The following is a 17,442-nucleotide window of genomic DNA, read 5'->3' as shown; positions in this document are numbered from 1 at the left end:
CATGCCGAATCCGTGTGTGTGTGTGTGTGTGTGTGTGTGTGTGCGCGCGCACACACACACACATCACACTGGAGAGCTGCTCAACTCGAGGTCCTCTGAATCTGGCTCTGCTGCCATGGCAACCGTAGGCAGTAGGGTGACCAGAATCCCCCTGTTGGAACTTCTCTGCGCACGCACGCACGCACGCACGTGTGGATGTGCAAGGTAAAAGTATTCTCCGACTGTAATTATATATGCCGTCCGTCCGTCCGTCCGTCCGTCCGTCCGTCCGTCTGCCTGTCTGCCTGCCTGCAGTACAGCTTGATTTGTCCATTAACAGTTTTTCAATTTACAATTTTCACAATGGATAATCAAATGTTCCATATTTCAAATCACGTTCCAAAATTGCTAGCGTGTAATAAAGGCAGATTTGATTCCGTTTATGGAATCAAAAAGCTTGTTGAAGCAGACAGTCTATGATGCGACTTTCTTTTCAGTAAGGAGCTGTAGCAGCAGTAATTCAAATGCATCATTTTGTCAAATAGACGTTATCATGAGTCATGACAGACAGATCCTTGATATTGTCAATGTCAGTCGAAAACCTTGTATCAGTGGCGTGCACAGACATTTAGAAGGGCAGGTGCTCAAGTTAAAAAAGGGCACCTTGTGCAGCGCGTGGAACCGGCCGGTTGCCTTAATCCATTTTGGGCGGGAACCCCTTTTGGTGTTAGCATTATGTTATGCTTTAGCTATTGAAAAATAGCAGATCTACAAGCTCATAGCGCGCCACCGAGTGGCGCGCTATGAACTTGTAGATCTGCTATTTTTGAAAAATCAAAAAAGAAAAAGAAGAAAGTTTTTTTTTTTTTCAAAAGGGCACATTGCCAAAAGGGCAGTGGGTGCTCTAGCACCCCCTAGTGTCTATCTGTGCACGCCACTGAGGGTATGTGTGTCCAACACCGTCAGACACCAAAACCAACCAGACAACCAAACGTTGTGCAACTTCTCCAAAATCACAGCCAGCCAAATCTACACATTTGCAAAACATTCCTTTATTATAAATAGATTTATTCATCTGTTTTTTTCTGTATAAAAAAAACCCAGCATGCTTGAAACCATGGCATTGTTACAGGTTCACGATTCCCGATAGGTTTAACGACCCCAGAGTTACCAAGACATGGGAAGCAAACACACTCGTGTCGGGATGCAGACAGGGCAATCCATCAGACAACAGCTGCGACAAGAATGAAAAAAAGTTGTCACGACCACAAAAATACAAGTAGAGAGTTAACGACAAACAGGTTTGAGTCTCATCTTAACCCTTTTTTTCCATGTTTTTTTTTTTATATAATCTTCTTTAATAAACTTGTTCTCATCTCTTAAATCTCCCCCACCCCACAAAAGACCTCTCCCCCATCCCAACTCAGTCCTCTGTTGATTTTTTAAATAGAACGACTACATGGTTTAGTTTAGTATTTTTTTTCCTTTTGTTTTCACGTTTTTATATATATATTTTTTTTTCTCCGATAGATTTATTCATGTTGTTTTTTCCTGGTCGACTGCAGGCTCCCTGTGACACGTCAGACATTCAATTTGCTTCCGTTTTTATGTTTATTTTATTTTTCATTTTTTTGTTTAAAATGTCTATGGTTGGCCCAATGAGCTGTGAGCGGCAGAAAAGAAAAAGAAAAAGCAGGCACACTGATTGGCTAATTGGTCTGTGTGGTCCCGCCTCTCTCTGTGGCCAAAGGGGGTTTTGATGCAGAACAATACAAAATGTCTCATGCTTGGTTGTCGGTGGGAGGAGCCCCCCAGCCAGTTGTCCATCACTTCCCTTGAGCAATCAGCTGAGAGGGGGCGTGGCCTATTCTATGAGAGGGGGAGGGGTGGACCCGCACTCTTTTCCTTTCACTTCTCCAGTCCCCTTTTCCTTCTCTCTCCCTCTCTCTCTCTCTCTCATCTCCATCCGTCCATTCCTCTTCTCTCTGTCATCTCAGGTCTTCTCAGATGGCGTGGTTGCTGTAACTGACGTATGTCATCTTAGTTGATGAAGCTATACATGGACAGAGAAGGAGAGCAGGGAGAAGAAAACCAGGGGGAGGGGGGGGGGGGGGGGGGGGCGGGGGTGGTGGGAGAGAATCCGAAGGGAAATATATTAGAGTGAGAAGATAATGGATAGAGATATAAAGCGGAGGGAAGAGGAGAGAGAGCGACAGAGAAAGGAGGGAAGAGGAGAGATGAGAGAGAGGGAGACTATAGCCCATTTAGGCCCCGACGTCGAAAAAAAAAAAAAAACGTTCCCTCTGAAAGAATAATTCAAAGATTTGTGTCGCATTTTTACGATTTTTCAAAAAATAGCAGACCTACAAGTTCATAGCGCGCCACTCGGTGGCGCGCTATGAGCTTGTAGATCTGCTATTTTTCAATAGCTAAAGTATAACATAATGCTTTAGTTAAAAACACCAAAAGGGGTTCCCGCCCAAAATGGGCTAGAGACAGACAAAAGGGTGACAATCAGTCAAAAACATGCGAGAGAGAGAGAGAGTGACAGATAGAAAGACATGTCATATGAGAGAAGACGTCTCCATAGACTGACAGAGGCCCTGTACACAGTCAAATCCTCATCCATCCACTTGGTTAGACTGTTCACTGTCAGAGTGAAATGCCCACTCCGGATTTTAATTTTAGACACGCAGTGGCGTGCACAGATAGACACTAGGGGGTGCTAGAGCACCCCCTGCCCTTTTGGCAATGTGCCCTTATTTTGTACAGTTACACTGTACAGTATGTGGACCATGGTAACATTGATCAATTCTTGATAAAAAAAGCTTCTAATATATTATTTAGGCCCCACAATCTATAAATCTCACACTATTAAGGCAACCGGCCGGTTCCACGCGCTGCACAAAGTGCCCTTTTTTTCCACTTGAGCACCTGCCCCTCTAAATGTCTGTGCACGCCACTGTAGACACATATAGCTCACAGCAGCAGACCTCACGGCTTATACGCCCCAATATGTACTTGATGGCGCGTCGGTGTCACGCGCCAAAAATAGCCGATCTAGGAGCTATTATTATCAGATATTTTTGAAAAGCATAAATCAAGCTTTAGATCTGTAGGCCCATACTGCTGTTATCCTCCCCCCCCCCCTGGCCTGCCTGTAACTGCATTTGTAGTCTTGTCCGTTCATATTTTCACTGCATGGTCATTATACCCTGCCACAAGAGAAGCAGGCAAAAAATTACAGAAAAATGGTCCCTGATTGAAAAAAAAAATGAATAAAAAGAAAGAAAGTCAATAATTTGAAAAACAGAATTGGAGTGATGCAGCATAATCTTCTTTTTTTTCTCCTCTTTTTTCATTTATGAAAAATGCCCCCCGGCTCAGTATTGACATTTTCCAACGAAAAACAGCCCCTCTTGCAAAATGTGTGTGTGTGTGTGTGTGTATGTGTGTTTCGGGGGGGCTAGTCATTGTTGCATAAAGGAAGTGTCCACGGTAAGTGCCAAACTCATATTAATTTGCAAACTTTTTTCCACAGTGTGTGCAGTACTGGACCACGATGACTCAGCACATTTTGGCTAATGAGTAAATAAATGAACTGTGACCCAGTTCCTCCTCTGACACAAACAAACAAAGTGCTGACTGGCAGGACGGGTTTGTGTGGTGGACTGGCGCCCGCCGCCTACTGCCATTATGCACCTGCATGGCTGTCCAGGCACACTCACCTGTACACGCTGCGCACGCACGCACACACTATAGTGATTTTGATTTTGACGGCAGATTCTGATTTCGTTTTAGTCAATCTTTTGAATAAAATTCAATTTAGTTTCAGTTATGTTTTAGTCTAGTCGACTAAATAAGTCGACTTAATTTACAGTTGTCTTGATGGCGTCGTAATGCCTGATTTTAAATTGCATGCTGAAAATAGACGATTTACAAGCTCACAACGCGTCATCTATTTTCAAAGCGAAATACCAGAGCGCAACCAATCATAAAATAACTTGTCTTTTAGTTCTACTCGATCTCTTCTCCACTAGTCTCTCCCGAACATTTTAGTCTAGTTATTATTTGTTGATGAAATTGTCAATTTCAATATATTTAGCCTTAGTTATAATTACTCGACTCGAGTGGCAACACATTTTGCGTAAGTGCCCATATACAGTGACAAAAACACTACAACCATATTATATTATACGAATATGCAAAATACGATAAGGGTATGGCAACTGGCCCACCTTTGCGCCATCTGTGAGCCAGTGGCATCGCTCTCTCCATCTCTCCTTCCCTCAATCGTACTGGAGATAAATATTCTGTGGCCATTTGAAAGGTGTAAGGAAAAACGAAAGATCGCTGAAAAGGGGCCGACTTATTTATTAATGTTATTGCTATACTTGTATGTATGCTCATCCGTTGTATCTATCTGCTTATCTATTAGATAGATACAAGCTCTCTGCCTGACAGCAATGATATAACACGCACGCACGCACGCACGCACGCACGCACACACGCACACACGCACACACACACACACACACACACACACCTATCTTCTTCCCATGTTATTCCTGTTTCTTTTCAAACGTGTACAATAAACCAACTCTCACCACTCCCATAAACAAAACCAGCGTAGCGTCTGTTTTGCCATGCATAAAACATCTGCAGAGAAATCAATTTATTCTCCATCTGTATTTGAACTCATGTCCTCATTAACATGAAAATAACTCGGAGCAAATTGCTTCTTTCACCAACCTTCTCTTGAGAACGTTTGCATGAGAAGGTTTGCATTTATTGTATAGCAATTACCATGGTCGATTTTGGTAAATGTGTTTTTCGGGTGATGATTGGGTGAAGTCACCCATGTCAGTCCCTGCCAGTGTCTTGGGCAGTAACGACAGTCCAAGTCAAGACCGCGAGTGTCGGAGGGGTCAAGTCTCCCGGGAGGCGAGATCGAGTCGAGACCGAGACCAGATTTATTTTTTATTCTGGACGGAAACCCCTTTTGGTGTTTTAACTAAGCATTATGTTATACTTTAGCTATTGAAAAATAGCAGATCTACAAGCTCATAGCGCGCCACCGAGTGGCGCGCTACGAGCTTGTAGGTCTGCTATTTTTGAAAAATCGTGAAAATTTGGCACAAATCTTTGAATATATATTCTTTCAGAGGACTTTTTTATTTTATTTCGATCAGGCCTAAACACTGCGAGAGCAGGCATGCGTCAGCTACGCTCCTTTACTTAACACTAGAACTTTAGAAGCGCCAGACAGCTCTCTTATAACGTTAATGTGAATAGATATGGTCCTGACGTCACTCGCTCATCCCCTAGTTCTGCCTGGTTCAAGGAAGTCATTTCTCTCTATGGAGAATAACATGGGCTCATCTTAAAATCGTTCATATAAGCGTTGTGGTCCAGTCTGTTTCTAGCGAAAATGTAACTAATTCAGTAGCAGTAACAATAGCGTTTTCTCTCAGTCAGTTGATTCTTCATATCCATATGAGTGAAACGGCCGGGATGACATGTTTATTTTTCAAACACAGTTATTAGATGAGGCGATCTCCCCTATGGGGATTAGGATTACAATGCAAATAAAAAGTACATGAACCCGTGGATTTGCGCCCTCTACCGATATTGACATCAGACTTCGGTGCTCTATGGGCTCCTCATAATATGGGCATAATACATGTATTTCATTGTAGTGACTCGTGACTCGAGTGGACTAGGTGGGGGAGGAGTCCCAAGCCCCTTGTTCCGAGACCGAGTCAAGTCCTAGTCAAATGAAGGGCGAGACCGAGACGAGACAGAGTAAATGGAAATGTGGACTCGAGACCGGACTTGAGACAAGTCAAGGACTCAAGCAGTGTTTTCGTCGACTACTAAGACGAAAAATGTTCGTTGACTACCTTTGTCCACTGACGAAAACTAAATGGAAACTAAATGAATACTAAGCTATGATGACTAAAACTAAGACTAAATATACTGACAATTTCGTCAACAAATAAAAACTAGACTAAAATGTTAGGAAGGGACTAGTGGACAAGAGATCCAGTGACCAGTATAAGTCATTTTACACTTGGTTGCATGCTGAAAATAGCCGATCACAGACGATGTGAGCTTGTAGATCGGCTATTTTCAGCAAGTGTAAAATCAGCCATTACGACGGCACCAAGGCCCGCCAAAATACCTTTTAGTCGACAAAATCAACTGTGGATTTAGTCGACTAAAATCCCATGATATTTAGTCGACTAAAACTAGACTAACACTAAGACATTCCAGGTGACTAAAATGTGACTAAAACTAAATTAAAACTATTCAAGAGACCATGACTAAAACTAAAATAAAAAATTGCTGCCAAAAACAACACTGGACTACAACACTAATTGGCAGTATCTTCTGAATATATGAACAATATGCCTGTATGAACATGTGATGTATAGGCTATCATGAAGGAAAATGTGACCAAAGTTGATAGGAACCGGTGGGATCAATACACCATTTTGTTCTTGCTAGTCTCAGAGTTCCCTAAATGTTTGCATCTTTAAAACCTGGACCCATAACAGTTACATTTGTAGTTGTACTGCATTTTGCACTGCATTCTTAGAGTTAAATGAATATCAGGATTTGTGTGTGTGTGTGTGTGTGTGTGCGTGTGTGTGTGTGTGTGTGTGCGCGCACGCATGCGCACGCACGTTTATATATCCATGTCACACTACAGTATACTTTATATGTTTACGTAAAAAAATCGGAGTGTTCTCTTACTCACTGTTGGTCTCCATGCTTTCACACAGTTCGGTCTTCACCTCGCCGTTGGGGCGGTCGCCTCCTTTCTGCAGTTTAGCAGACATGGTGGCTGCTGTCACGATGGCCTTCATGACAAAACACACACATCACAATAAGGGCCTTTCTCGGCCCCACCCCTCTCCAATTGTTTATATTGTGTTTAGTTTCCAAGATGGCTGCAGCCTGCAGCACCAGGAGGGTGTGGGGCGGAGGTGAGCGGGCGGGGTCAACAAATGCCCTTACTGGGCTGCGTTCAAGACACTTGCCTTGTGTCTGACACCTGACTTGTGTCTGAATACAGCTTTGATGGATGTGTTCTGCCCCCCTCCCCCCATTAAACAAAATGTTTGGTCAAATCATATGGGCTTCCATTGGAAATGCATTGGAGCGGCCATTAAACACAGACACAAGACAAACACAAGACAGGTGTCTTGAATGTGTGAACGCAGCCCAGTAAGGGCACATCGACCCCACCCGATCACCTCCACCCCACCCCCTCCTGGTGCTGGGGCCATCTTGGATCCTAAACACAATATAAACAAATGGGAGAAGGGTGGGGCTGAGAAAGGCCCTTATTGACCCCCCCAAACATTCGTTTTGATCTGCTCGAGTTGCACGGGTTGGGTTACCTTGAAGCTGCGTTTGCGTTTGGGAACGTTCTGCTCCGGGTGGAGGAGGATGACGTAGACTTTAGGCATGTAGAGCATCCCTAGAGACACCGAGGCCGACAGACTCAGAGAGATGGTCAGAGTGGTGGTCTGGATGTACATCTACACAGAGAGAGAGAGAGAGAGAGAGAGAGAGAGAGAGAGAGAGAGAGAGAGAGAGAGAGAGAGAGAGAGAGAGAGAGAATCATTTATGTGAATTATTTAATTTATGAAATACTTTGAATAAATATGTTGGAATTCATTCAATCGAATGGTTTTTTGATTATTTTTTTACTTTTGAAATATATACTGTTGACATTTGTTTTCTTTAATTTTTTACGGAAGACACAACAAAGGGGTTATTTACTTGCGAACCTTAAAAATTGGTCCGTGACCCAAACGTGGTTACAAACGCATGTGTATACAGACAGTGTCTGCACACAAAGCATGTCACATGTGTGTACAGACTGTCTGCACACAAAGCATGTCACATGTGTGTAGAGATGGGCAGTATTTGAAATACATGTATTTGAAATACGTATTTGAAATACTTTTTTGTATTTTGTAATTTGTATTTTGCTGGGATGGAAGAAATGAGATGTATTTTGTATCTAGATACTTTCAGATCTAGTATTTTCTGTATTTCAAATACATAAAATACTTTTTAATGTCATTTTACACAGCCTCAGGTTTAAACTGTAGGGGCAAAACACATAACCTGACTCCGCCAGATGGGGCAGCAGAGAGTACACTGGGTTCCCCCCTCCTGCTCCCATCTGGGAACTCTCAGGCAGACTTGATGCCCGGCCACAAAACGGCCTGGCCAATCAGCAGCAGCTAGAGGCGGGATAGCCGCTGCTGATTGGCCAGGCCGTTTGAGGCCTGGCAAGGAACGGTGAGCACAGGGCGGGCGGAGCCGTGGGGGCTTTTTACGTTATTTGCGCAGTGAGTGTGCTGCTCAATGGTGAAATCTTCCGCCAACAGCGTACCTTAGTGATCAGAATCAAGGACAGGCCTATCGTAGTAGACATTTCCACCACGCGGAAACGCCCCCCTTTCAAAGTGGGGGGGGCGGCGGGGGTGTGTATATATATATATATATATATATACAATTGAGTTTTTTTTTATCCTTGTGTTTGTATCTATAATTTCCTGGGGCCATGCTTAAGTTTGTGACTAAAGCCACAACACAGCCTCCCCACTGGGAGCACTGTTTATACCAGTCAGTCTGTCATACCATCCCTCCCCACTGGGGGCGCTGTTTATACCAGTCTCTCTGTCATACCATCCCTCCCCACTGGGGGCGCTGTTTATACCAGTCAGTCTGTCATACCATCCCTCCCCACTGGGGGCGCTGTTTATACCATCCCTCTACACTGGGGGTGCTGTTTATACCATCCCTCCCCACTGGGGACGCTGTTTATACCAGTCAGTCTGTCATACCATCCCTCCCCACTGGGGGCACTGTTTATACCAGTCTGTCATACCATCCCTCCCCACTGGGGGTTGCTGTTTATACCAGTCTGTCATACCATCCCTCCCCACTGGGGGCGCTGTTTATACCAGTCTGTCATACCATCCCTCCCCACTGGGGGCGCTGTTTATACCAGTCTGTCATACCATCCCTCTACACCGGGGGCGCTGTTTATACCAGTCAGTCTGTCATACACAGACAGACAGACAGACAGACAGACAGACAGACAGACAGACAGACAGACAGACAGACAGACAGACAGACAGACAGACAATAAATGTTTATACCTTATTCTGCTCTGTTTTAAACTGTTTCAAAACCCCCCGTTTTTTCATGGGGGGCCCCCTTGCTACAATCATGCTTAGGGCCCCTTGGAGGCCAGAATCGGCACTGCATGTGCACATCTTGTTACCGGGGAAGACCGGGGGGTTTTCCAAATCACTGAATGCTCCTTTAATTGATAATCTATTCATCTTAGTCATTAGTATCTTGTTTACTTATCTTGTTTTTTATTGTTGGTTTAAATGTAAATTGGTGGTAGGCCTAATCAATCAATCAATCAATCAATCAATCAATCTCTTTCTACATTTTTCTTGAGGTAGAAGTCAAAGAGGAGTGACAGTGATGAATCAGATGGCCAATCCATTCCTTTGTGGGTCCTGTTTGATACAGTTATAGCACATTGATTTGCTTAAAATATAAAGTGTATCATTCTTAATAACCTTCAATGTATTAGACATTCTGACAGGTCATTCATTTAATATTTGGCAATTAATTATGAATTTACTTATCATTATATACATTTTAATGAAAATGTATTTTCATGTATTTTCAAAATACGTATTTGTATCTCAAATACATTTCTCAGACCAGTATTTGTATTTTGTATTTAAATACATTCTGTGACCCAGTATTTGTATGTTGCCCATCTCTGTGTACAGACAGTGTCTGCACACAAAGCATGTCACATGTGTATACAGACTGTCTGCACACAAAGCATGTCACATGTGTATACAGACTGTCTGCACACAAAGCATGTCACATGTGTATACAGACTGTCTGCACACAAAGCATGTCACATGTGTATACAGACTGTCTGCACACAAAGCATGTCACATGTGTGTACAGACAGTGTCTGCACACAAAGCATGTCACATGTGTGTACAGACAGTGTCTGCACACAAAGCATGTCACATGTGTATACAGACTGTCTGCACACAAAGCATGTCACATGTGTGTACAGACAGTGTCTGCACACAAAGCATGTCACATGTGTATACAGACTGTCTGCACACAAAGCATGTCACATGTGTGTACAGACAGTGTCTGCACACAAAGCATGTCACATGTGTACACTACAGACAGCAGACAGTGGGAGAGAGCCAGAGAGAAACCGGTGCTAATTTAGCATTCAGACATTTGACTGTCAGAACACCGGACCGAGGACTGAAAGGAAGAATGAAGACTATACCTCTCAGTCTGTCTTTCAAAGCGGAGGTGGGGGTATAGGTACAGAGAGAGGGGGGGGGTGGTCCTGTGAGAGTCAGAGAATGACAGAGAGAGGAGAGTGTGGGCTATTAAAATAAAGAAGAGAGTAGGGATGGCGAGAGACGGAGCAATCGAGAGAGCAATCGAGAGAGAGAGACAGAGAGACGGACAGACAGAGAGAGAGGACCCTGACCAAACCGTGCACTGTCAACCCAGCTTGAGGCAGTGATGAAGAAGACTATGACCTGACAATGAACAGAGGAGGGCTGTCAGACAGGAGAAGGAAGGCTGGACCATTACTGCCCACTTACAACTGCACCTGCCAGAGAGTCCCAATGCAGAAGACGGCCCAGACATGACACCTCTAGGCTTCTGATTGCCTTGTCAGTGTCAGCCCATAATAGAATGTATTTTTCTCCGACTCCGAGAGCGAGGTTCCTCTTTATTTAAAACGTTGTCTCCATGACCCTGGCTATCGACAGCCGTGACAAAGCGCCCCATGTTTCCGCACGGTGTTAACCAGAGAGATCCGCTTTATGCCAAATGCTTCTACGTTATGGGCTAATTACTGTCAGTGGACAGAGGATTTAAATGTTATTTGGACGGCCGTAACAGATCGGCTAGGCTCCACAGTTTTCCCTCTGCATGCTGTTAGACTCGCCACAGAGATAACTTTCCCCCCCCCCAGGCTACAAGAGCCTGATTTATACTTGGTTGCGTGCCAGTGCCGGTGAGCTTGTAGATCGGCTGTTTCGGGTGCGCGATAAGACTCACTACAGCAGGGGGCGTGCAGAGAATGTTAGAGGCAGGGCCTCAAATACCCTAAAAAAAAAAATTACGGATCTACAAGCTCGAGCTTGTAAATCCGTAGCTACAAAGAGCTTGTATATCCACTATTTTCGAGGCACAACCCCGCACTCTTTGGCTAGTGGAGATGTGGTGTACGACATGGATTTCTAAACAAATTCATTAAGCGTAAAATGCTGTGTTCATGTTCAGGAGAGTTCGGAAAAAGGCCATTTTCTTGAACTCAGGTGTGGCATGGAAAAGGGGGCATTTGCATTTATTTCACCATAGTAAATGCCGTTTTGATGAATTGAACAAGGTGGACCCTCTTGTAAACAAGTGTAATGCTTAATTGGGTTGTCCACTCACAGTTAACAGTCTTTGTATTGAGTTTGTGCTTAAAATGTACTGTAATTCTGCAAACTGTTAATAAATATTTCAATCAATCAATCAATGCATTCATGGTCTGGACTCTGGAGTGGCATGCCGGGTGTTCTGCCTCCCAGGCAGTTAATTTTGTGTTTAGCACCACCCATGCTTCTAGTGTGGTATTGCAACAGAAGTCGGACTGGGGGATGGGTAATTTGAGTGTTCAACCTCTTGTGAGTTGTTGATTGCAAGAGTAGCACCTGTTCTTTATTTGGAGTAATTAGGGCACAGGTCGTCATTTTATGGAAAAGTACTGATAGAGAGCAGAGCTCAGTCACTCTAGGAAACAACACTGTTAGATTTTAGGTTTGTTACAAACTTACAGCACATGTTGCAGATTTCTGTGTTCGCCTTCGCAAGCATTGCCTGCTGTAAATTGATATATTTATAGTTTGCATTTACATAATTCAAAATGTTACTTTTTGTCTTATTGTTTGCTGATGGAATATTTGTGTTTCTGTTTTGTTTAATATTGCAGTTTACTACATGTACCTTACACACATCAAGGGAATTAAAACCGGAGCTATAGAACGCTACAACCTGACTCTCCGTGTGGTGTTTTAATCCATTTTGGGCGGGAACCCCTTTGTGTTTTAAACATTATGTTATAATTTAGCATTTGAAAAATAGCAGATCTACAAGCTCATAGTGCGCCACAGAGTGGCGCTCTACGAGCTTGTAGGTCTGCTATTTTCGAAAAATCGTTAAAATGTGGCGCAAATCATTGAACATCAGAGCGAACATTTTTGACAAAACTATTTGCTTCTGGGGGGTCCCTGGAACTACATTTTTTGAGATGGGGGTCCGTGGCCCAATAGAGATAATTCTGGGGGTCCTTGACATGAAAAAGGTTGAGCACCACTGACATAGAAACATGGGTTTTTCAGAAAAATGTTAGGATTTAGGATTGACAGCCAGTTTGGCTGGCTGTCAATGAATGGTAGACAGAGACACTGTTCAAGGGGCAGGGGCTGAAACCCCCTTGGATGTCCACGTGCCTGCACTGCAGAGAGACACAGAAATAGTTGTTTTCCCCCTCAGGCTATCAGAGCCGTGAACAATGACCAACACTGCCAGGACAAATGTCTTCATTTCTGTAAATACCCTTACATATTTGCTCACAAAGAGCGCAAATGTTCTTTTTGCTCAAATCACCGGAACATATCTTACTTTATGTTAATAAATAATAAGATAATAACATTTTCGGAAAGTGAAAAACAGGCGTCGTGGTTGTCTGCAGAATATGCAGGACCCCCCCCCCGCGCACGCACGCACGCACGCACGCACGCACGCACGCACGCGCACACACAGGAGAACCATGTGGAACAGACAGGTTATGAGGGTGACTGAGTGACTGACAGAGGTTGCCTAATTATAGCAGGATATAATATATCACAAGAAACATGAATGTCTACAGTTCATCCGAATGACATTTTGTAGCTGTTTTGCACAGATAAAGTGGATATACATACAGTATAACAAACGGTGGGACTTGATTAGGTCATCACTGTCAGGTGCAAAAATAACAATTAGGAGAAGTCAAGTGTTGACGGTCTGACAGACAGACTCCACTTATATTATGTATAGAGCTTTAATGGATCATACATGTCACACACACACACACACACACACACACACACACACACACACACACACACACACACACACACACACACACACACACACACACACACACACACACACACACACACACACACACACACACACACACACACACACACACACACACACACACACACACACACACACACACACACGAGAGAGGTGTTTGGCTCACTGTGAAGCAGTGAAGTGTGACCAGACGAGAGCCAAGAGTGAAATATCACTGAAGAGCAACTGGTGCCAGATGGTCAGTCACGCTTCACACACACATGGCCACGCACACACACATATGCATGTACTGCACACATACACACGCACGCTACAGGCACAAATGCACACGAATATTACCCAGACCCAACACACTTTAAATACACACACCCAGTGGCGATTTTATCGACGGTGCAACAGGTGCATTGCACCGGGGCCCAGCCCCCCAAGGGGCCCATGAAGGGGAAGGAAAAGAAAAAGAAAGAGTCAGGACGACGGTGAAAGCCTGGTTTCAGGGGCTATCGGTCGCAGGAAGAGTAACACCAAGGATTCGTCAGTGATGTCACTGACTGCTGGTTTATAAACAGCTTCAAGTCCATACTACTTCCGTGTTGCATAACAGTGACATCACTGTCCACTCCTTCTTGGTATTTTTACCACCTTGTTTCAACGTGTGTGTTTGTGTTCATGCGCTGCCTGTCAGCAGCACAACATATCTCAGCTGTAGCCTATTCTGTCATGTTCCGTCGCGCTAATGAAACACTAGATGGGATTATTATGTCATGTCAGCACTATCAGAAGATGTAACCCAGGTAAAGTAATCTGTCACTCTGCAAGTTTAACTAAAGTTTTTTCCATCTGTCCAAAGTCATTTCTGATAGCCTGTAGGCTGCAGCCCTGCAGTGCTACAGATACACAGATACAGAATGATTGAAAGTGAAACATGCAAATTGATTGAATATTTTACTATCAGATCGCTTAGGTACAGTTCAAAGACGCATTTGGTACAATGAAGCGCTACGCATCATTTCACATCGCATCGCACCCCCCCCCCCCCCCCCCCGCAGCACATTATTAGTATTATTATTATATTTTAGGGGGCCCACACAAAATATTTGCACCGGGGCCCACTGCCAGGTAGTTTCGCTACTGCACACACCAGCACACACTTGAACACACATGGACTGCATGGGAGAACAGCCATGCAAACGGAGATGAGCTGGAGAAAGACTCATCACCATTTCCTGTATAATGGACTCTATAGTGAACCACAAGCCAGAACAGAAGTTGGCTTGGCTTTGGTACATGGAGGCGTGTGTGCATGTGTAGGTATGTGCACGTATAGTATCGTACTTGTGAGGGCCACATATTCCCGCAAGTGTAGTAGAATTTGAAGAAAATATAGACAATGTCAAAGTCAAAGTCGTGCGATTTGTCACAAACTTTACCGCAGTGAAATTTGTTCTCCGCATTGACCCATCTCTTGGACTGGTGAGCCGCAGCCAAGGAGCGGTGAGCTGCAGCCGTGCCGCGCTAGGGAATCATTTGATTAGTTGATTTGACCCCCAATCCAACCCATTGATGCCGAGTGTCATGCCAAGCAGGGAGGCATTGGGTCCCATTTTTCTTTGGTATGACCCGGCCGGGGATCGAACCCCGACCTCCCAGTATCAGGGTGGACACTTTAACCACAAGGCCACTGTCTGGTAAAGAACCATTGTACTGGTCCTCGCAAGATAATTGGTTGTTTTATGGTTTTAAAGGGATCTGGGGAGTAAGGCAGCGGCTTACAATTAGGAAAAGGTTGGGGTTAGAATTAGGCATAGAGGTTATGGTTGAAGTTATGGTTGAAGTGATACAAGAGTCCAGCAGACAGTGGTAGGGGCGACTGTGGCTCAAGAGGTAGAGCAGGTCGTCCAATGATCCATGGGTCGGCGGTTCGAATCCCGGCTCCTCCTGTCTACATGTCGAAGTGTCCTTGGGCAAGACACTGAACCCCAAAATTGCTCCCGATGTGCTGGTTGGTACCTTGCATGGCTTCCGCTGCAATCGGTGTATGAATGTGTGTGTGAATGGGTGAATGTAATGCACAATCTATAGCACCTTGGATACAGGCGCTATATAAATGCACCAATTACCATTTAATATATGGACCTATAGTTTGTAAAAACGTGTACGTCACCAAGAGGGGGGGGGGGGGGTGTCTGAAATGCTAGCAGCACCATGTTTCTGGGATTTAAACTCTAGCCCACAAGACTCAGAATAGAGCGACGGTGGTCTGTTTTTGTAAACATTGAGCTTGTTCTTGGTGACAACATAGTGAACCAACGCCAGGATGGATAAGAAAGAACGTCGGGCTCGACATGCCTTACAAGGACAAGGAAAATGTCGTGAACAAACACGGACGGCTGTGCTTAGATACTTTGTTGAACGTTATGTCTCTGCGCCCGTGCGCCGTACAGCCGAGATCCAAGCCATCCTACGTCTTTGTAAACGCGTCAATCTGGGTTCCTTGATGCTGTCTCCATGCTGGAAAACTGAGAAATCTAATTCCGTTTTCTGGCCAATTCCCTCGACGTGACCTGCTGTGACACTTATACTGAGCAAGTCTGCACCATTGTGAGGTCAGTTTTAAAAAAAGAACGTATACTAGCACACAGGATAGTCGCTCAATGTAAACAAACCAGACAATCCCAGAAGTATGGCGGTGACAAAAATGATGTTGACGCCCCCTCAAGGATAATTTGGTACTCCCTATAGCAGCCTGGAGGAGGGCCGTAATGGGGACGTAATGAAAGATAATGAAAGCACATAATGATATAGTTGGAAAGGAAAACGGAACAAGAGAGAGAAATATGGACAGGCAAGGGAAGGAGAGAGATGGAAGCAGAGAGGTGAGAATGAGATGAGGGGAGCATGCAGAGGCAGAGAGAGACAGAATGAGGCAGGGAAAGAGAGACAGACATGGCAATGATCAAAGAATGGAGAGTTATTATGAGAGAGGGAAATCATTAATTAATGAGAGAGAAAGATGGAATGGGAAAGAAATATGAATGTGGATAGGCGAATATGGACACATGCACGGAACACTCTCTCTCACACGCACGCACGCACCTGCCCCACACACACACACAGTATTCACCCGAGTTTAAAGCCAGGCATTCAGACATCGTGTGTGTGTGCACGCACGTGCGTGCATGCGTGTGCACTCAGCCTCATAAAGTGCGCTGACAAGTTAACGTGCGCCGACAACATGCTATTTCCATTCACGCAACACTGACTGTGTCCAACTATGTGTCAACTCTGCTATAAACGGCACAAAATGGAGCCCAAATGTCCACCCCAGTGTCTGGCTGCCAGCTCAACAACCTGCCTGTGTGATAAGTGATAAACTGTTCACCTACATCCTACATGAAGACGTGCAATTCCCGTCGGTTGGTTGGTCACCCCAAGCATGACCATATATGGTCATGCCTCGTGACATCACTTGACATCATCAGGGATGGAGATCTGACCAATATTAAGCCCATATATGGAGATCCCTGATGTCATCAATATACAGTAGGACAGCAACTCTACGTCTGACCTCAAACCCTTAGATCTCCATATACAGTATGGAGCTGACCTGTTCTGACATTCCATATATTGATCTGACCACATCAAACCCTGTACACTCAAGACACGCTCCATATATGGCCAATACAGAATTCAGTCCATGTTGATCTGACCCCCCCCATTCCAAAGCGCCAGCACTCGCCCAGCAGTCTGCTGTCACCCAGATATGTTGATCTGACCCCCCCCATTCCAAAGCGCCAGCACTCGCCCAGCAGTCTGCTGTCACCCAGGCTCGCTTCTCGCCCTCAGGCGTCTTACTGCTTCAACACAGCTGTGTCTGCAGATGCTGGCCTGTTAAGTGAGTGTTTGTGTGTGCATGTGTGTGCGCGTGTGTGCGTGCACCGTGCAGACAGCATGGACAGGGGGTCCATGCATGTACGTCTGTACGTATGTACGCATGTACGTATGTATGTACGCATGTACGTATGTATGTACGTATGTATGTATGTATGTATGTATGTACGCATGTACGCATGTACGCATGTATGTACGTATGTACGTATGTATGTACGTTTGTACGTATGTATGTACGTACGTCCATGCGTACGTACGTACGTACGTATGTACGTACGATTGTATGTACTGTATCCACAACCCAGTGTTCTCTCCTACCCAAACAACACCTGCCCTCCT

At 44.6% G+C, this 17,442-nt stretch overlaps 1 protein-coding gene across 6 annotated transcripts in view; it reads right to left on the bottom strand.

The window, feature by feature from the left end:
• Positions 1–1,015: 1,015 nt before the first annotated feature.
• Positions 1,016–17,442, bottom strand: part of grm8a (glutamate receptor, metabotropic 8a) — a 439,481-nt gene continuing 423,054 nt past the window's right edge. For 2 of the 6 annotated variants that reach the window (XM_079494663.1, XM_079494667.1), the window contains 3 exons: positions 7,389–7,529; positions 6,743–6,845; positions 1,016–2,032 (listed from right to left, as the gene is read on the bottom strand). In XM_079494663.1, coding sequence (XP_079350789.1) covers positions 1,983–2,032; positions 6,743–6,845; positions 7,389–7,529 — 294 coding nt within the window. In that variant the 3' untranslated portion in view covers positions 1,016–1,982. Of the gene's footprint in view, positions 2,033–6,738; positions 6,846–7,388; positions 7,530–17,442 lie in introns of all 6 variants that reach the window. The other 4 variants (XM_079494665.1, XM_079494666.1, XM_079494668.1 and 1 more) reach the window with 4 other exon arrangements.

This window comes from Electrona antarctica (genome assembly GCF_951216825.1).
Source record: "Electrona antarctica genome assembly, chromosome: 23".
NCBI lineage: Eukaryota > Metazoa > Chordata > Actinopteri > Myctophiformes > Myctophidae > Electrona > Electrona antarctica.
The sequence above is the reverse complement of the archived record's forward strand: the minus strand, read 5'-3'. Positions and strand labels throughout refer to the sequence as shown.